Below are 20,928 nucleotides of genomic sequence, written 5' to 3'. Positions count from 1 at the left end.
AAGGGATGAGACCCATGGTGGGGAAGAAGATCAAGAAGAGGATAAACACTGTAAAGACGATAGAGCAAGCATGGTCCCTTTTAAGGACAAGGTCACTGAGGCGCAAAATCTATATATACCGTGTATCAACAAGGGATCCAAGAGGAAAAAGTACAAGGAACCAGCGTGGCTCACTGTAGTGGTGAAATAAGCGATTAGGGACAAGAAGACTTAGTTTAAGGAATATGAAAAGGTCAACAACGAAAAAACTGGAAATAGCACAAAAAGCATCAAAGCAATAAGAGGGGCCAAAAGAGACTACGAGGAAAAAATAGCCAAGGAGGCGAAAAACTTCCAAGCCGTTCTTTCGATATATTAAGGGGAAACAACCCGCAAAGGAAGCACTGGGGCCGTTGGATGACCGAGGAATGAAGAGAGTGCTAAAGGAGGACAAAGCCATTGTCGACAAACTGAATACATTTTTTGCATCTGTGTTTACCGAAGAGGATATATGCAACATACCAGAAGATGACGGGCTATACGTGGGAAATGAAGACGGGAAACTGACAGGGTTAACGATCAGTCTAGAAGAGGTATGCTAGCAGATTGATAGGCTTAAAAATAATAAAATCCATAGGACCGGATGGCATCCATCCGAGGGTAATCAAGGAACTGAAAAGGATAAGACTATAGCTGAACTGCTTCAACTGATAGCCAATCTAATAATCAAAATCGGGAAGGGTTCCGGAAGACTGGAAGGTGGTGAATGTTACACCGATCTTCAAGAAAGGTGCGAGGGGTGATCCGGGAAACTGCATACCGGTGAGTCTGACCTCAGTACCGGAAAAGATGGTAGAGGCGCTGATAAAGGACCGCATCATTCAGCACCTTGACGGACACAATCTGATGAGGACCAGCCAGCACGGCTTCAGCAGAGAAACATCTTGCTTGACAAACTTGCTGCACTTCAAGGTAGTAAACAGACGGACAGACAAGGGTGACCCGGTCAACATTGCATATCTGGATTTTCAGAAGGGTTTCGACAAGGTTCCGCATGAACAACTACTTTGAAAAATTGCGAGCCATGGAATCGAGGGTGAAATACGCACGTGGATTAAAAATTGGCTGGCGGATAGGAAACAGAGAGTGAGAGTAAATAGACAAAACTCAGACTGGAAAAGCGTCACCAGTGGAGTGCAGCAGGGTTCAGTGCATGGACCCGTGCTCTTCAATATATTTATAAACAATCTGGAAATTGGTACGATGAATGACGTGATTAAATTTGCGGACGATATGAAGTTATTCAGAGTAGTGAAGACACAGGAGGATTGTGAACATCTGCAACGTGACAAACACGCTCGAGAAATGGGCTACAACATGGCAGATGAGGTTCAACATGGATAAGTGTAAGGTGATGCATGTCGGTAACAAAAATCTTATTCATGAATACAGGATGTCCAGGGCGGTACTTGAAGAGACCGCCCATTAAAGAGACTTGGGAGTACTGATCGAAAAGTCGATGAAGCCGTCCACGCAATGTGCGTCGTCGTCAAAAAGGATTAACAGAATGCTAAGAATGATCAATAAGGGGATCCCGAACAGATCGGAGAAGGTTATCATGCCGCTGTACTGGGCCATGGTATGCCCTCACCTGGAAAGCACAGTTACTTACCGTAACAGTTGTTATCCAGGGACAGCAGGCAGCTATTCTCTCTAGTGGGTGACGTGATCCAATGGAGCCCCGATGCGGACTCCTCACAAGCAGACTTGCTTGAAGGAAAACTCAAAGTTTCGAGTCGCTCGCAACGCGCATGCGTGAGTGCCTTCCCAACGCAGGGTGCGTCTCCTCAGTTAAGATAGCTAGCAGAGAAGTCAACCCAGGGGAGGTGGGTGGGATGTGAGAATAGCTGCTTGCTGTTCCTGGATAACAACTGTTATGGTAAGTAACTGTGCTTTATCCCAGGACAAGCAGGGAGGTATTCTAACTAGTGGGTGACCTCCAAGCTAACCAAAGTGGGATGGTGGGAGAGTTGGCAACTTAGGAGAATAAATTTTGCAATACTGTTTGGCCAAACTGTCTATCCCGTCTGGAGAAAGTATCCAGACAATAATGAGAAGTAAAGGTAAAAACCGAGGACCAAGTGGCAGCCTTACAAATGTCCTCATAGGTGTAGATCTGAGGAAAGCCACAGAAGCTGCCATTGCTCTGACCTTATGGGCTGTGACTTTACTGTGAAGGGGTAATCCAGCCTGGGTATAGCAGAAAGAAATACAAGCCGCCATCCAGTTGGAGATGGTACGCTTAGAGATAGGACGTCCCAACTTGTTTGGATCAAAGGAGATGAAAAATTGAGGAGTAGTTCTGTGCGGTTTATTGCGTTCCAGATAGAAAGCCAAAGCACGTTTTCAGTCCAGAGTATGCAGAGCTGATTCTCCAGGATGAGAATGAGGCTTTGGAAAAAACACTGGAAGAACAATGGATTGATTGAGATGAAATTCCGAGACTACTTTAGGAAGGAATTTTGGATGAGTGTGAAGGACCACCTTGTCATGATGGAACACTGTAAAAGGTGGATCCGCAACCAATGCTTGAAGCTCACTAACTCGACGAGCAGAAGTGAGGCCAATGAGAAACACAACTTTCCAAGTGAGATACTTCAGATGAGCCTTGTCAATAGGTTCAAATGGAGGTTTCATAAGCTGAGAAAGAATAATATTGAGGTCCCAAACCACTGGATGCGGTTTGAGAGGAGGATTGACATGGAAAAGTCCTTTCATGAATCTGGAAACCACAGGATGAGCCGAGAGAGGTTTCCCCTAAAGAGGCTGATGGAAAGCAGCAATTGCACTCAGATGGACTCGTATTGATGTAGACTTGAGGCCAGAATGAGAAAGGTGCAAAAGATAAGGAGGAATGTTGAGGCTCTTGATGATGAGAAAAACACCAAGTAGAAAATCTAGTCCATTTTTGGTGATAGCATTGTCTAGTAGCAGGCTTCCGTGAAGCTTTTAACATCCCTCACAGCTTGCGAAAACTGGAGAGGAGTTATGTTGAGAGGAACCAAGCTGTCAGGTGGAGAGACTGCAGACTGGGATGAAGCAGAGATCCCTGATGCTGTGTAAGCAGCGATGGAAACACTGAAAGCAGGAAGGGTTCCCTGCTGCTGAGTTGAAGTAGAAGGGAGTACCAAGGTTGCCTGGGCCACCGAGGAGCAATCAGAATCATGGTCTGACTTCAGCTTGACCAGAGTCTTTTGAATGAGAGGAAACGGAGAAAACGCATACAGAAAGCGATTCGTCCAGTCCAGCAGAAAAGCATCCGCCTCGAGGCGATGAGGAGTATAGATCCTGGAGAAGAACTGAGGCAGCTTAAAGTTGTGGGGGGCTGCAATGAGGTCTATCTGAGGCGTTCCACACAGAGAGAAAATGTGATGAAGGAGCGTGGAATGGAGAGTCCATTCGTGAGGCTGCAGAAGACGACTCAAGTTGTCCGCTAAGGCATTGTCCGCTCCCTGAATGTAGACAGCTTTGAGGAAGGTGTTGTGGCGAATTGCCCAATCCCAAACTTTCAGAGCTTCCTGACAGAGGGAGGCCGATCCCATGCCTTCCTGTTTGTTGACTTAATACATGGCCACTTGGTTGTCCGTGCGAATGAGGACTACACGGTCATGAAGCAGATGTTGAAAAGCATTGAGAGCATTAAAAATCGCCCTGAGTTCCAGGAGATTGATGTGGCACTGGCGATCTGCACTGGTCCAATAGCCTTGAGTGCGGAGACCATCCAGGTGAGTCCCCCCAAGCGTAAGTCGAAGAGTCGGTCGTGAGAACCTTCTGATGGAGGAGGCGTGTGAAAAAGTAAGCCTCTGGATAGATTGGAAGAGCTCATCCACCAGCGAAAAGACTGTGTCAGAGCAGGAGTGACCTGGATGTGTCGAGTCAGAGGGTCGGAAATCTGTGTCCATTGAGATGCCAGGATCCACTGAGGAATTCTGAGGTGAAGTCTGGCAAAAGGAGTCACCTGTACTGTAGAGGCCTTGTGGCCCAGAAGAACCATCATGAGTCTCGCCGAGACGGACGGGCGAGAGGACACTGAATGACAAATATGGAGAAGAGCTTCCAGATGTTGTTGAGGTAGGAACGCTCTGAGTTGTACAGTATCCAGAACAGCTCCGATGAAAGGAAGTCTGGGAGGGCAGCAGATGGGATTTTGGAAAGTTGATCTCGAACCCCAGACTCTGTAGGAACCAGATGTGCGCTGAGTCGCCAGGACAACTCCCTGAGACGTGGAATCCTTGATGAGCCAGTCGTCCAGGTAGGGAAACACCTGAAGACCATGGTTCCTGAGTGCTGCAGCCACCACAACCAGACACTTGGTGAAGACTCTGGGTGACGATGCCAGGCCGAATGGGAGCACTCGGTATTGAAGATGAAGATGTCCCACCCGAAATCTGAGGTATTGACGGGAGGCCGGATGGATGGGAATGTGAGTGTAGGCCTCCTTGAGATCCAGAGAGCATAACCAGTCGTTCTGCTCAAGGAGGGGGATACAGAGATGCCAGGGTCAGCATGCAAAACTTTTTTTTGACCAGATATTTGTTAAGCACCCTGAGATCCAAAATAGGATGCAGATCGCCCGTCTTCTTCGGAACAAGGAAGTACCGGGAGTAGAAACCCTTGTTCTGTTGAGCCAAAGGAACCGGCTCGACAACCCGGAGCTGGAGCAAAGCCTGAGCTTCCTAAAGAAGGGCGGTCTGGGCAGAGGAGGAAGGATACTCTCTTGGAGGATGTTCCGGAGGAACTTGATGGAACTAAAGAGAGTATCATAGTCATCCATCGATGGTAAAAATGATGGAGACGACCTCCGATAGGGGGAAAAATGGGGAAGGGCAGAATGACTGATGTTATGCTCTCCAAGAGACAGTTAAAAAAGCTGAGGAGCCTTGGGGCCAGCAGATGGCTGAGGCTTTTGCTGCTGTTTCTGCGGATGCTGTCTCTTAACAGGCTGACGGATGGCAGGAGCCTGTTAAGGTGGTAAACGCCGCTGGTAGATCAAAGGCGGGCGTGAAAGACGAGGGGGAGCTGGCTTGGGCTTCGGACGGAGAATCAATTGGAAGGACTTCTCATGGTCCGACAGCTTCTTGGTCGCCGCCTTGATGGACTCGTCGAAGAGGTCAATACCAGCATACGGGACATTAGCCAGCCTGTCCTGCAGATTGGGGTCCATGTCAATGGTCCGGAGCCATGCAAGCCGTCGCATGGCCAGCGAGCAAGCAGTAGCCCGAGCAGACAACTCAAAGGCATCGTATGAGGACTGCATCAGCTGCAAGCGGAGTTGGGACAACGAGGCCAGGACTTCTTGGAACTCAAAATGGGCTCGAGGATCAAATAGGCCATGAACTTGGCAAGGACGGATAGGAAAAACTCAAAATATGTGAAAAAATTAAAATTGTAGTTGAGAACTGTGGATGTCATCATAGAGTTCTGGTAAATTCGCATTCCAAACCTGTCCATCGTCTTGCCCTCCCTGCCAGGTGGAACAGTGGCATATATCTGGGAGGGGTGAGACCGCTTCAATGAAGACTCCACCAAAAGGGATTGATGGGATAGCTGGGCACTGTCAAATCCCTTATGATGAACCGTGCGGTATCTGGCATCCAATTTGCCCGGAACAGCGGGGATGGAATAGGGAGTCTCCAGACAGCGGACAAAGGTTTGATCCAGAAGCTTATGAAGAGGAAGCTTGAGGGATTCAGCAGGAGGTTGAGGGAGATGCATGGTCTCGACATATTTCTTTGAGAATTTGAACCCAGTGTCCAGTTGGATGTCCAAATCAACTGCCATCTGACAGAGAAAGGAAGAGAACGACAGCTGGTCAGCCAAAGCAGGGCCTCGAGATGGGCTCGAGGACGTCGAGGCTTCTTGATCCAATGAGGACGGGGATCTAGGTGGGGAAAAAGATTCCATCATGTCCTCGAGCTCCGGCACAGGAGGAGGTGAAGTAGCCGGTGGTGAATACTGAAGAAAAGGCTGCTTCCGATGAGGCGAGGCATGTCTGGACGAATGCCTCGATTGATAGTGCGAGCTATGCCTGGAAGCAGGCCTTGACAGACGAGGCGAGTGTGTCTTCGCAGAGGCCCCCAGAGAGTGTATGGGGCTAGAAGCGGTGGATCGAAACAGAGGTGGATGGCTGGAAACACCTCGAGGCACTCGCAAAGACTCTACTCCTTGCATCGAGTGAATCGGTTCAATGGAGGCATGGGCAAAGACTCTGCTCCTTGCGATGCATGCATCAATGCCAGACCAGACACTCGCAGAGACTCTGCTCCCTGTAGAGTGTGCGTACAGCTGAGGCACAGGAGACGACTCGACATCACAGGAGACCTCCGCGTGCCCAGGCTGGATTTGAGAGAGAAGCTTCGGCCCCATTGTGGTAAAGAGCTGAATGAATTGCTTCTCAAGTAATGTCTGGAACGAAGCCGGCAAGGATGGATCCGTGTCTCCAATGAGGACCACCTGCACGGGCTTCGTGCTCCCTCGAGGTAGTGTGAGAGTGCTTGGACTTAGAAGCCTTGGGCACCTTAAGCATTACCGGGGGTATAGGCTGCTGCGCTATCTGACCTGAGGAGACAGAGGAAGGCACCGCAGCCTGCGTCGAAGACGGAGACGGTACAAACGAAGCAGGTTTGATGAGGCTCGGAGCAGAAGATGTGGAAGCCTGGAGAGCCTCGGGAGAGGCCGAAGGTGAAGCACCCTTCGATGCCGAACGCTCCATCGAAGACTCCATGCTGTATAGCTGCTCCCACAAGATGCAATGACGCTTGAAAGCATGGGCAGTAAGTGCTGAGCAAGGCCGGCACGATTTCGGGAGGTGTTGAGGCCCGAGACACCGAAGACAGCGTCGATAAGGGTCCGTCAGTGAAATCACGCGCTGGCACTTGGAACACTTTTTAAAACCGGTAGCAGGCCGGGACATAGGCCGGATAAGCTCCGCCGCAAGATCGAAGCTGCGGGGCTGCGGCCACGTGGATTGCCCGGTCGAACGGATGTTAGAAATTTTATTTATTTATTTTTTTAAAAATAACAAAACACGACGAAAATCAGCGATTATGAGAAAATAAACCCAAAACCGCGGACTTAGAAGGCACAAGTGAAGAAAACTTCACGCAGAGAGTCGAAGACGGACTTCTCGGCTCCGCGGAAAAGTAAGAACTGAGGAAACGCGCCCTGCATTGGGCGGGAAGGCACTCGCGCATGCGTGGTGCAGGCGACTCGAAACTTCGAGTTTTCCTTCAAGCAAGTCAATACCTGCCTGCTTATCCTGGGATAATACTGCGTCGCTGTACATGAAGAAGGACACAGTACTACTCGAAAGGGTCCAGAGCGACTAAAATGGTAAAGTGGCTGGAGTAGCTGCCGTACAGTGAGGTATTGGAGAAACTGGGCCTCTTCTCCCTTGAAAAGGGGAAATTGAGGGGACATGATTGAAACATTCAAAATACTGAAGGGAAAAGACTTAGTAGATAAAGACAGGTTGTTCACCCTCTCCAAGGTAGGGAGAACGAGAAGGCACTCTCTAAAGTTAAAAGGGGATAGATTCCGTACAAACATAAGGAAGTTCTTCTGCCAGAGAGTGGTGGAAAACTGGAACGCTCTTCCGGAGGCTGTTATAGGGGAAAACACCCTCCAGGGATTTAAGACAAAGTTAGACAAGTTTCTGCGCAAGCAGGTAGGGCTGGTCCTCAGGGCACTTGTCTTTGACCTGGGGGCCACTGTGAGAGTGGACTGCTGGGCACGATGGACCACTGGTCTGACCCAGCAGTGGCAAATTCTTATGTTCCTCAAGGAATTTATCCAATCCTTTTTTAAAACCAGCTACATTAACTGCTCTTACCATATCCTCTGGCAATGTGTTCCAGAGCTTAACTATTCTGAGTAAAAAAATATTTCCTTCTAGTGGTTTTAAAAGTATTACTCTGTAACTTCATCGAATGTCTCTTAGTCTTTGTAAATCTTGATTCACTTAAAAAAAAAGAAAAGAAAAGAATAAAAAAATATATATATATCGATCCACTTGTACCCGTTCTACACCACTCAGGATTTTGTAGATTTCAATCATATCTCCCCCTCAGATGTCTCCTTTCCAAGCTTCTGAGCCCTAACTTTTTTAGTCTTTCCTCATTCGAGAGGAGTTCCATCCTCTATCATCTTGGTTGCTTTTCTTTGAACTTTTTCTAGTGCCGCTATATCCTTTTTGAGATAAGGAGACCAGAACTGAATGCAATACTCAAGGTGAGGTCGCACCATTGAGCTAGCCCGTCCTCCCAAAAGGGGGGGGGGGTTGGATTACAGCATTTACAAAATAGACAAAGGAAGTTTAGATTACAGCATTTACAGTATAGACATAACATACAGACTTAGTGGACATAGGGTAGTTTAAAATTGCATTATTAATATTGTTAACCATCCCTTTTCTAATATTCCTAGCATCCTGCTTGCTTTCTTGGCTGCCGCTGTAAACTGTGCAGAAGGCTTCAACGTATTGTCTACAATGATACCCAGATCCTTTTCTTGAGTGCTGACCCCCAAAGTGGTCCCCTAGCATCCGATAACTATGATTTGCATCACTTTGCATTTGTCCACATTGAATTTCATCTGCCATTTAGACACCCAGTCTTCTATTTTCCTAGGTTTTCCTGCGGTTTTTCACAATCTGCATGCTTAGTATCATCTCCAAATATAATTACCTCACTCATTGTTCCAATTTCTAGATTATTTTTAAATAAGTTGAAAAGTACCGGTTCTAGCACAGATCCCTATGGCACACCACTATTTACCCTCCTCCACTGAGAAAATGGCAACTCAATCCTATCCTGTTTTCTGTCCGATAACCAGTTCTAAATCCACAATTGAACATTGCCTCCTACCCCACGACTCTTTAATTTTCTCAGGAGCATCTCATAAGGAACTCTGTCAAAAGTCATCTGGAAACCTAGATACACTATATCAACCAGCTCGCCTTTATACACATGCCTTTTGAGCAACATGTCCAGTCTGCAACCCTGTTGATCTTTAAGCACTACACCCCCCTCACTGGGAAGGGATGTATGCTTGGTCAACAGAGCCACCAGAGTCCATTTTAGGCACAGCCTGGTCCATAAGATATAGCTTGGATATTGCTTTTGCTACCTTAAGGGAGCCCTTGGGGTTCTCCCAATAATCAGAAATCAAGAGACTTTCAAATTTGAATGCCATGGAAAAACAGTAGGGAGAGCATATACTGCTTAGTAGAGAACAATGGGAAGCAGGCTGAGGAGGATCAATTTTGAGCTCCTTCAAACACTCAATGAGAAGATCTGTCAGTGCAGCAGACTTGAAGAACCTGCACACAGAGGGAACCTTGCCCTGGTCCGCAGCAGCACTCAGATCCTGATCCTCTTCATCCAGTGTCACATTGTCTTTGGCCAAAGCTTCACTCAGTGAAAGAGGAAGAGAATCCAGATAATCATCCTCAGGGACCCCGTCTGACCAGCCGTCAGTGTCCGGGGGAAACAGGCCTCCATGGATAAGCAGATGCCAAAACATGGGGAGACTACACAGATGGTCGCTCTCTAGCTGACCCAAAAGGTGCATTAGCGCCGCCGACAGACTTGCCAGAGCAAATTCACAAAGTCAGGCATGAAGGGCACAGAGTAGACTTCAGTCTGCCTTTAAGAGGCAGGCTAAAGCGTTTTTCTTTTCATTTTGGGGCCATCAGAACTTTTACTAGGAACTGGCGATGCAGTACTGGACCCCAAGAAGATAAAATCATTCCCTATTTATCTCATCATTTGGCAGCATTAATAAAGTGGACAGAGGCTGCTTACCCAGCATGAGCGGTGGAACATGAAGAGCAAGGATGCTCTTCAGGTGCCCGTCCGTCACAAACGTCACATGAATTTATGTCATTGGAGCATGAGGATGCCATCCCTGGTGGTCAGAATCAAAAACAAGGCTTTTTGAAGAAGTTTGAGAACTTAGAATTCAAATCAGGAAAGATCCAAGATGGCCACTGCCAGGCTTTTCCGCTGAAAAAAAAAAAAGAGGCTATAAATTCAGAGGACCTAACCCCTCCCCCCAGCAATTTTAGGAGTTTTGGTGTGGGGAACAAGGCTACAACAAAATATAACCTTAAAAACCACAACTTCAGACCCCCCTCAAACTGCCCTGTGGGCAGTGACAGCCCTGCTCACAGACCAGATGCTGGGAAGATGTTTTGCAGCCTGCTACAGCTCCTCTCAGGATAGCTGGAATAGGAAAGGACCTCTTCAGCTGCCAGTCGGGCCAGAGCTGAATGGAGCCTCAACTCATGGGACCTCCAAATGCTGCGAAGAGCGGAAGTGGGGGGGATGCATCCAACACTGTATGCACTCCAAAGAAACACAATTGATGCCCATAAAGCCTGCATAGCACTCTTGGATAAATTCAAGGAGTGAGCAAACAGCAGGAGAAATCTCCGAGCTCCACAGTTCAGACAGGTTGGCTGAGCAGGTCTCTGCAGGATCCATCTGTCAGTTGCAGACCAAAGTCTACTCCTCTCATGAAGGCTAGGCAGTCACTGGAGCTGAACAGAACACAAAATCCCATTTAAAAATACATGAACAACAAAAAAGGCTGAGCAGATCAAAGTTGCTTCTGCAGGCTTACTTTCAGAAGAAATAACTGACTGACTGGGGGCATCAGAGAGCAGGGACAAAGAGGTACAGAAAACAGTAATCAGTATTTCCTGCAATGGACTCGCAGGAGCGGATGTAAGACCCTTGGTTCAGCATACCATCCCTATTGCACTGGAAATACAGGTACTCATTTTGTACCTGGGGCAATAGAGGATTAAGTGACTTACCCAGGGTCACAAGGAGCAGTGCTGGGATTCGATCCCACAACCTCGGGGTGCTGAGGCAGCAGTTCTACCCTTATGCCCTCCGCACCTCATTAAGGACCTGATTTAGTTCTTTTCACACTGACAGAATGGGAAAGAAGTCTTAGTAAATCAGATAAAGAGCTGTAAGAGACCTTAGGTAGGTGTGGAAGGTCACAGTGAGAGTTTATCAACAGGTAGCTCCTAATTCAAAGAAAATTCATCAATGCTTGCATTAACATTTGCAACACATTCCTACAGATAACATACCTGTAAAAACTACATCCGACTCCTGTTTCTCCACTGATGACCACAGCTTTCCTGCTGTGCGGATGGCATATTCACTTGCTGTGGTGATTGGTGGTAAGTCCTCTGGCTGTTTGACATCCTTTTTGGGAGCAGAAAGCTGCTCATCCAAGCTCTTCAGCCGGTCTTTGTCCTTCAGGAGACTGCTTGGTTTCAATTCACTGATATCTATTGCCAGATTCTTGCATAGCACCTCAATTTCAAACTTCAGATTCAACTGCATATGAACAGATGACATTACAACATGGAAACAAAAACATCTTCAAACAAATGGAAACTAAGCTACTGAGAGGATGTCTTCCAATCTTATGTCAGTTTTTTTTTTAAACACTAGATAATTGCCATTGAAACTTATTTTACAGAAGAAAGAAAAACTAAACTTCATCTATGGGACAGTAAATTGTTAACTGGAAACATGAATGATAAGTAATATACTTGATTTTTGAGAATTTTTACACAGTATTTTTCAAGCCCGTATTACCCTGGTCTTGCATATATAACAAGCGCAGAGATTTGCTTTAACAGCACGTAATCTCTTGGTTAAAGTACTGAATGAAAGATTAGGTTCTTAAATTGCTAATCTTTGTTTTGATAGAAGACATAGAATTCTGTACAGTAGCTGTTGCTTCCCATTAGTCGCAAATCTGCAGGAGGATGCCACTCCAAAACTCTAAACACTTCCTCTTCTGCAGTGGAGAACATTTCCCTCTTCAGTTAGTACCAAATCAATCAAACTCCATTGAAACAGAAGAAAAGAGGAGGGGCAGGGGAACTTCCCAGGCAACAAGCCATATTCTGTTCTGCTCTGTAACTCATGATAAAAGAACAATGATTAACAACAATTAACAATTTAACACTGGACAACAAATTATGCACGAGTAGCTAAGTACAGGTAGTAGGAGCTATAACCCCCACCACCAAAGGAGAAAGGGAGTAGAAGCCCTCATGTCCCTGTAGTTTTGTCTCTGCTAAATCTTAGATACAAAGATGCGAGGTACAGGGTGAAGTGTAACAAACAAAATGGAAACCAGAAAGAGGATTGGATATAGTAAAACAAACTGGCTTCAATAGAAAAAAGGAGTGATTGAGAAGTAACCCAATTAGGCTTGAAAAACTGCTCAGAAATATGAAACTCTGAAGGGAAGGCTGTTAAACCTCCCTTTGAGAAGAGTTCACCTTCCAGTCACTGCAAACTTAACAAGTTTATGGGCACACTCAAAAACTCCAAAGATATTTGAAAAAACAAAGTTTCAAAGTCTTTCTGTTTTATGCAATAAATGTCTTCATTTGGTAAAAGTTAAAACTGCCACCACTAAGTTACTTAGCTCTGTTTATTGTCTTTGGGGGACCCAACATGGCCCCGTTTCGAATCTTGCTTCAGGAGACCCAATGTTAATAAAAATCAGAGAGTAACAGATGTGGACATGTGTAAATCTACAGTTCTTCATTAACTAAATACTTTTACTGGTCGTGATGTTCAGTTGTATCACGGCTCTGGAGACTGACATGTAACAAACTCAAATTGCCAGATTTACACATGTCCATATCTGTTACTTTCTGATTTTCATTAACATCGGGTCTCCTGAAGCAGGATTCGAAACGGGACCACGTTGGGACCCCCAAAGACAATAAACTGAGCTAAGTAACTTAGTGGTGGCAGTTTTAACTTTTACCAAATGAAGACATTTATTGCATAAAACAGAAAGACTTTGAAACTTTGTTTTTTCAAATATCTTTGGAGTTTTTGAGTGTGCCCATAAACTTGTTAAGTTGCAGTGACTGGAAGGTGAACTCTTCTCCAAGGGAGGTTTAACAGCCTTCCCTTCAGAGTTTCATATTTCTGAGCAGTTTTTCAAGCCTAATTGGGTTACTTCTCAATCACTCCTTTTTTCTAAATCTTAGATACAGGCACAGAGGTCCCAAGATGAACCCTGGTAATGTCCAAGGCAGGAATCAGGCAAATCAAAAGTCCAGGCAGGGCAGGGCATACAGAATCTTTCATTCTGTAGCGAAGACATAGGATTCTGTACAGTAGCTGACATACCAAAGCAGTGCCAGATATCTAGGGAGGGACAGATGAGCCTGCCTGTAGTAGTAAGGACCCAAAAGTGGCATCCTCTCAAGTCACCACATCTACTCTATAGAACCTCATAAAGATGCGAAGAGTAGACCAAGTGGCTGCTCTACAAATTTCATCAGGCAAAAACAGCCCAGGACTCTGCCCAGGAAAACCGCCACACTTCTAGACAAATGTACAGCGATTGAAATAGGGGGCAGATTACTACAAGCAATGTAGGAAGATGAAACTGCCATGTGAATCCATCTGGCAATCAAAGCCTTGGAAGCTAGCATGCCTCGTCTCAAGTGGCTGGTCAACACATAAAAGGTGGTCTGAAGCCAGGAATCATTTGTTCTCTCCAGAGAGAAATAGAGCTCTAGGCACATCCAGCCTCTGCAAAATTTTGACCTGTTTCACTGAACCCATAAGATAAAAGGAGGATAAATGAATCTCTTGATAGATATGGAAGGTAGAAGTCACCTTCAGTAGAAAGGTAGCTATCCCCTGCAGAGAAACACTAGACTCTGTAAACCGGATGAAGAGTTCTGTACAGGAAAGGGTCGGTAAATCAGAGATCTGCCTTGCCCAGATAATGGCAACCAAAAACATAGTCTTAACTGTAAGATCCAAGAGGGATGTGTCTTGCAGGGGCTCATATGGAGCCCAAGATAGGCCCTTCAGAACCACACTGAGGTCCCAAGATGGGAATGGCTTGAGCAGTGGGGGCTTGCAATTTGAATACCTACTCAAAAAAAGAAAAGAAAAAAAAAAAAGAGTGACATCTGGATAAGACGCAGACTATATGCCTCTCAGAGCCCTAAAACAAGAAAGACCAGCTAACTGCACCTTGTGAGACGAAATCACAAAGCCCTTTTCAAGACAGTCCTTTAGGAATGCTAGAATCACTGGGATAGGAGCCTTTCTCAAGCTCCACCAGCTCCTTGGCGTACCATAACTAGAAAAACTTCCAGGTCTTTGCATGAGCTGCAAATATTGCAGGCTTCTTTGCACTAAGGAGAGTTGTAACGAAAACCTCTAAGTAACTCAAGAGCCATGCCATAAGACCACAGCACTCTGGAGTATCAATGGGAACTGGGCCTTGACTGAGACGACCAGGATGAACCAGCAGCTTGAGACACCTGCCTCTTTGCATGTGCAGATCCACATTTCAAGGCTCGCAGGGCCACACTGGAGCTACCAGAATTACCAGCCCTTAATGGTTCGTTATTCTGTGGATAATCCAGCTCACCATGGCCTATAGAGGAAATACACAGAGCAGATGTTCAGTGGGCCGGGATTAAGCGAGAATGTCCAGCCCTGCGCTTCCCGGTTTGGTCCTTCGATTGTATAAGTGATCTGTCTACACATTTTTGGCTGTGGTCATGAGATCCATTTTCGATCTTAGTGCTACACAATGAGTGCGAACACCCTCTGGGACAGAGACCACTCTCCCGGATTCAGAGTCTGCCTGCTGAGAATATCGGTCTGGACATCACTACTCCTGCCACGTGGAAAGCTGAGAGCGCTTACAAGTGAGCTTCCTCCCACAAGAACAACATTTGAGTCTCTAGGCGAAGGGGAGAGCTTCTTGTACCTCCCTGCCTCCATAAGGCATCTTCCCCCACACACATCCCTAGAGCCACCAACCTAAGCTGCATTTTGCCCCCAAAGTCCAGGGGAGCTGCATCTGCAGGGAGTGGCACTGCGGTAACAACATGGAAAGAAAAGAGTACTGGAGTGGCTGCATATGAGCTCTCACCCAAGAAACAACTTCCAGGGAGGCAGCCTCGAGCCCAGCACCTGAAGGTTATGCCAGGCCTTGGGGCTCAGTAAAGCCAGGATCTCTAAGATCTGCTTCCTGGGCTTTTGTTTGTGTGACAAAGGAAGAAAAACATGACCCTGTGCCGTGTCAAAATGAGCTCCCAGATATTCCAAGCATCAAGTCGGCTGAAGGTGACTTTTTGGAAAGTTGACTATCCAACCAAGGCTCTGGAGGAGATTCACCATCTGCTGCACTGCATGCTTGCATTCCTTTTGTGAGGGGTCTCTGATCAGCTAATTGTCTAGCTAAGGATGCATCTAGATGCCCATCCTACATAGCTGGGTTGCTACAATCACCATCACCTTAGTAAAGGTGCGTGGAACCGTGGCTAAACCAAAAAGGAGTGACACAAACTGGAAGTGTCCCTGAAGAACATGGACTCTTAGACAATTTCCTGTGATCCAAAAAGAAGGGAATGTGAAGATATGCCTTTGTTAAATCCAGAGAGGTTAGGAATTCTCCCGGAGCCACCGCCACTATAACAGAGCAGAACGTTTCCATGTGAAAGAGGCAGATCTTTAGGGCCTCATTTATTGACTTCATGTCCAGAATGGGCCTCCAATCCTCTGTGCCTTTCTTGGGCACTATGAAGTAAGCCCGATTCTGCTTCAAGAACTGGTTCTGTCATGAATGTCCAAGAGTCACTGTAGTTTCAAGTTTATTAAAAATTTGATATACCACCTTATCATGGATTTCAAGGTGGTTGTACAATAAAAAAAATAATAGGGTAAAACATATAGTATATCAAAATTAACAACAAACTTAACATCTGGACAATTTTTTTTTAAAAAAAGACTTACCAAACAGATACAAAAGGGAAAAAGAACTACAATGAAATTTTAGGAATGAGAAGAGGTTAGGGAAAAAAAACCCAAAGGGGCGGGGTGACTATGTGTAGGTCCAAAAGAAAAGGACCAAGAAAAATTTGAAAATCCTTATAAGGATAGTCAAAACTGAAAAATGTCCTTAAAAAGGAACATCTTAAGAGAAGACTTGAATTTCTCTGAGTGTTGTTGTCTTTCATAATGAGTTCAAGGCTGAATTCCAAAGGGTGGGAGCAACCACGAAGAAAACAGTATTTCTCCTAGTGTTGATATGGCTCAGTGATGGAATAACTAGTAGATTTTGGTCAGAGGATCGAAGGGTGCGTGACGAAGTGTATGGAATCAAGTCTGTTGATAAATTCAGGTTGGGCTGATTTTCTAGTTTTAAAAGTCAACAGTAGTGTTTTATATGCAACTCGATGGTTGACAGGTAGCCAATGACCTTTGATTAGAAGAGGAGTTCCATGGTCAAATTTCTTGGCCTTATAAATTATTTTTACGGCAGTATTCTGATCTGTAGACGTCTTAGTTCTTTCTTGGTGATTCCATGGTATAAAGCGTTACCTTAGTCCAAACAGGAAATGACCAAAGAATGAATAAGAGTGTTTAAAGCAAAGTGGTCGAGGTGTTTAGCTAAGGAGCGAATCATTCTTAGATGGTAGAAACATTTTCGGACAACTAACTGTGCTTATGTGTTCATGAAAGATGAGGTTGTCATCAAAAATGATTCCTAAGAGCTTAATATTGTGAACTGTCTGTATCGAGATAGATTTGAGTTTAATGACCTTTCTTAATTGGGAAAATCATTGTTTTTTGTTTTATTGAAATTGAGTGACAACATGTTAGAATTCAACCATTCAAGTATTTTATCAAGCTTTTGATTAATAATAGATATGTCTGCTGGATTATCCAGGTTAATAGGATGGGTTAGCTGGATATCATCAGCATATGCATAAATAGTAAAACCAATTGATTGCCCGAGAGTGATCAGAGGGGCCACAAATATATTAAAAGAGAACAGTATTGAGCCTGTGGTACACCAAAGTCATTTGAAAATGAGTTTGGAAAGGAGCCGTTAAATGAGACCTTAGAGGTTCGACCCTGAAAATAAGAGATAAACCAATTGAGAATTTGGCCAGATATTCCTATATCCTCTAGTCGATGAATGAGTAAATGCTGATCAATTGAATCAAATGCTGAGGACAGGTCAAGGGATACGAGTATAACTGAAGTGGTAATTAATGTTAGTAAGAAGACTAATTAGTGAAAGTTCAGTGGAGTGGTGTTTTCTAAAACCTGTTTGGTTTGGAGGTAGGGCATTGATGCTTTCCACGAAGTCATATATTTGATTAGACTACTTTCTCAGTGATTTTTTTTAATAAGAAAAAGATATTTTAACATAAGAATTGCCGCTGCTGGGTCAGACCATTGGTCCATCGTGCGCATAAGTCCACTCCCGCGGTGGCCCTTAGGTCAAAGACCAGTGCCCCGAGTCTAGCCTTACCTGCGTATGTTCTGGTTCAGCAGGAACTTGTCTAATTTTGTCTTGAATCCCTGGAGGGTGTTTTCCCCTATAACAGCCTCCGGAAAAGCGTTCCAGATTTCTATCACTCTCTGTGTGAAGAAGAACTTCCTTACGTTTGAAATGATAGTTTGAAATCTTTAATGGTTGGGTAGATAATAGCTGGCCTCCTTTTCTGCCATCTGGCTGGGGAGTTGAGCAAAAGATATAGAGAGGGCTGAGAAAACTCAATCTTGTGCCTCTCCCGAATAACATCTAGAACCCAACGGTTGGATAAACATAGTAAATGACGGCAGATAAAGGTTATTTCAATGGATCGGTATGAGCATTGTTTGGTGGTTTACAGTTGAAGGGTATGACCAGGGGGCGTTTTGAGGCGTATTTCATCCTGAGAGTGGAGGGATCTGTTTGGCATGTACTGAAGCTTGGTCATCATGTAGTCTGGCGCCATGTCGTGGAAGATTTGAATGCTAGATGGCTGCCGCCATAAAGTTCATGCCAAAAATGGCCCATTGGAGCTTAATTGAAAACCAAAAAGTAATGAAAGAGGTTCTGGAGGTGGGGGAATCTAACTCTAACCCCAGAAAGCATAAAAACTGGGTTTTTCACACACCCCCACACACAATTTCCCCCCTAGGGAATAATGGGAGTACTCACTGTGACTTCTGGTGTTTGTCAGCTTGCATCATGCATCAGAGATATCCAGCACAAGTTCATTGATGGAGATCATCTGGCTGATCAGGCGGACTCCAACCAAGGACTCCCACCCCAGAAAATCCTCAAGATGCACCAGGGGGATAAACTTTGCAGCTGGTTCCCCAATACCCAGATGGTTGTTATACAGGGACCCCACAGCTTGCGCTCGCCTCTGATTAATCAGCAGGCAAGCCAGCTCCCAGGGGAATGGACCCTGAACTCCTGAAGGGACACCAAACAGGTGCTCCACAGGTGCTCCAAGACATTGGCCCGGGAAAAGCAGTCCACCCACCCAGGACTGCATCCTTTCCCTGGGAGTAAGCCCAAGAAGGGGACTTCCAAGCAATGAAGCCACACAGAAAATTTGAATGACAGTAAAAATACCCAAAAATAATAAAAATAAGTAAATCAGAACACACCCTTTGAGTTCACTTGCAGAAGGAAAAACTGAAGAGGAAGCTGATTTCCACTGCAAAAGGGGAGGAGTTCAGAGTTTTTGAGCGACACTCTTCTGCAGATTTGCAACTAATGGGAAACAACTACTGTACAGAACTCTATGTTTTTGCTACCAAATTTTACTTTTACCACCATCTGATTTCTTCTAAACCTTCATTTAAATAAAATAAGAAAGTGATGCTGTTGACAGCTTAATTATCTTCCCATAAATTCCTCTCAGTCCCACAGAAGTTTACTTTTAAATCATGCTCCTGATGCAGCTCTGCTAATACATTCATAATGGCCATTGTCCAGGGATTTGGAGGTCGAAAAACCTAGAATAAAAATAAAAATTAAAAACATGCTATTTGCTTACAATTAATTTAACTTCGAAACAAAGGTTTACAGAAAAGATTAATCTAGTTCTTCTGGTCTGCCTATCTAATCAACTTAGATCAGAGAGTTTCTCATGCCAGTTTTGAGTATCCCTTCAGCTAGCCTGTTTTTCAGGACATGAATATCTACAAAAAAGATTTTCATGCAGTAATTCCTATATATACAAGCCTCATGATTATTCATTGTAAACATGTCTACTACCAGACTGGCTAAGGGGTAAGAACAATTTTTAAAACACACACAACATATCTGCCCAATTAAAAAAAGAAAAAAAGCCCTCCCCCCCATCCTGCTTCAAAATCATGGCAAGAGGGATTTCCACTCCCTCCTGCCATCGGGCCGACTCCCCTGATTTAAAACATTTTTTTAAAAAAGGTTCCCCCCCAAACAAAGTGCCCCCTCCCTCCCAAAACAAAACAAAAATGCCTCCCGTCAATGCCCACTGCTTTAAAATCATGGCAGGAGGGATTCCCACTCCCTCCTGCCATCAGGCCGACTCCCCCCTCCCCAAAAAACAAATGGCAATAGGGATGCTGACTTCCTCCTGCCACTGGACACCCCCTCCCCGTTCCCCTCCCTCCCTGTACCTGATTGGAGCAGGAGGGGTGTTCAGTCCCTCCTGCTCGTATGCCTCCAGCGACGTTTATGGGCCTTAGGCCCCGCCATGGTGCATCATGTGATGCACAGGGAGGGGCCTAAGGCCATGACTGGCTCAGGCGCCCCGGGCTCCTCCCTCAGACCCCTCTCATAGGAGTGTGCATCACATGATGCACCAGGGCACAGACACGTTGCTGGAGGCATACGGGCAGGAGGGACTGAGCACCCCCCCTGCTCCGAACTGGGAGGGAGGGGGATGGGGTATCCAGTAGCAGGAGGAAGACAGCATCCCTACTGCCATTTGTTTTTTGGGGATGGGGGGAGTTGGCCCGATGGCAGGAGGGAGTGGGAATCCCTCCTGCCCGATGGCAGGAGGGAGTGGGAATCCCTCCTGCCATGATTTGGAAGCAGTGGACATCGACTGGGGACAAATATTTTTTGGTTCTGGGAGGGAGGGGGCACTTTGTTGTGAGGGGGGGCTTTAAAATTTTTTTTTTTAATTGGGCTGATATTTTGCGTGTGTAATGCATGCAAAATATCAGTGCCATTAAAAATAAAAAAATTTTAAAAATAGTAAAACCTGATGCAAAATAGCTGGTTCATAGACAAAAGTGCGCGCCAACAACCCAGCACAAGGCGGAACTGAGCACAAGGCGGAAGCGCGCCAAAGAAAAACAGTATTTTAAGGGGCTCCGAAGGAGGGTATTGGTAGGGAACCCCCCCCAACTTTACTTAATAGAGATCGTGCCGGCGTTGTGGGGGGTTTGGGGGTTGTAACCCCCCTCATTTACTGGAAACTTAACCTTTTTCCCTCTTTTTTAGGGAAAAAGTGAAGTTTTCAGTATAATGTGGGGGGTTACAACCCCCCAACCCCCCCACAACGCTATCGCGATCTCTATTAAGTAAAGTGGGGGGGGGGTCCCCCCCACACCCCCCGTCAGAGCCCTTTAAAACACTGTTTTTCTTTGGCGCGCTTCCGCCTTGCGTTCAGTTGTCTGCGCTGGGTTGTCGGCGCACTTTTGACTTGTCACCAAAATAGCCAAGCAATTGTTAGTGAATCAATTGCTTGGCTATTTTGCATGGGGGTTTGCTCATTTGCATGGGTGCATCGGATGGGAAATTGATAGGACAGCAGTTTAGTGAATTGGGTCAGGGAACACTGATTTTGCGATTGTCATTACAGGATCGGTATTTTTAATGAATCTAAGCCTTTATATACTGCTTAATACTAGACAAGTTTTAAAGCAGTTTACAAAGGGTATGGGGATAAGCACTGGATGTAGAGCTGTCCCACTGGGGAGGCTCATGAATTGAATGATCAATAGATGGACACTAAGCTGGTTCAATGAATTAGAACTTATGTTTAAGTAATAGATAGATGATACTACTTAGAGTTTA

The 20,928-nt window shown here is 45.5% G+C and overlaps 1 protein-coding gene across 13 annotated transcripts in view; it reads right to left on the bottom strand.

Moving 5' to 3' along the window:
- Positions 1-20,928, bottom strand: part of CNOT1 (CCR4-NOT transcription complex subunit 1) — a 1,050,915-nt gene that overhangs the window by 358,158 nt on the left and 671,829 nt on the right. For all 13 annotated transcript variants that reach the window (XM_033940598.1, XM_033940586.1, XM_033940591.1 and 10 more), the window contains 2 exons: positions 18,795-18,872; positions 11,144-11,396 (listed from right to left, as the gene is read on the bottom strand). In XM_033940598.1, coding sequence (XP_033796489.1) covers positions 11,144-11,396; positions 18,795-18,872 — 331 coding nt within the window. The remainder of the gene's footprint in view (positions 1-11,143; positions 11,397-18,794; positions 18,873-20,928) is intronic.

Source organism: Geotrypetes seraphini, chromosome 4 (genome assembly GCF_902459505.1).
Source record: "Geotrypetes seraphini chromosome 4, aGeoSer1.1, whole genome shotgun sequence".
NCBI lineage: Eukaryota > Metazoa > Chordata > Amphibia > Gymnophiona > Dermophiidae > Geotrypetes > Geotrypetes seraphini.
Note: the sequence above shows the minus strand (reverse complement) of the source record. Positions and strands in the feature narration are given on the sequence as shown.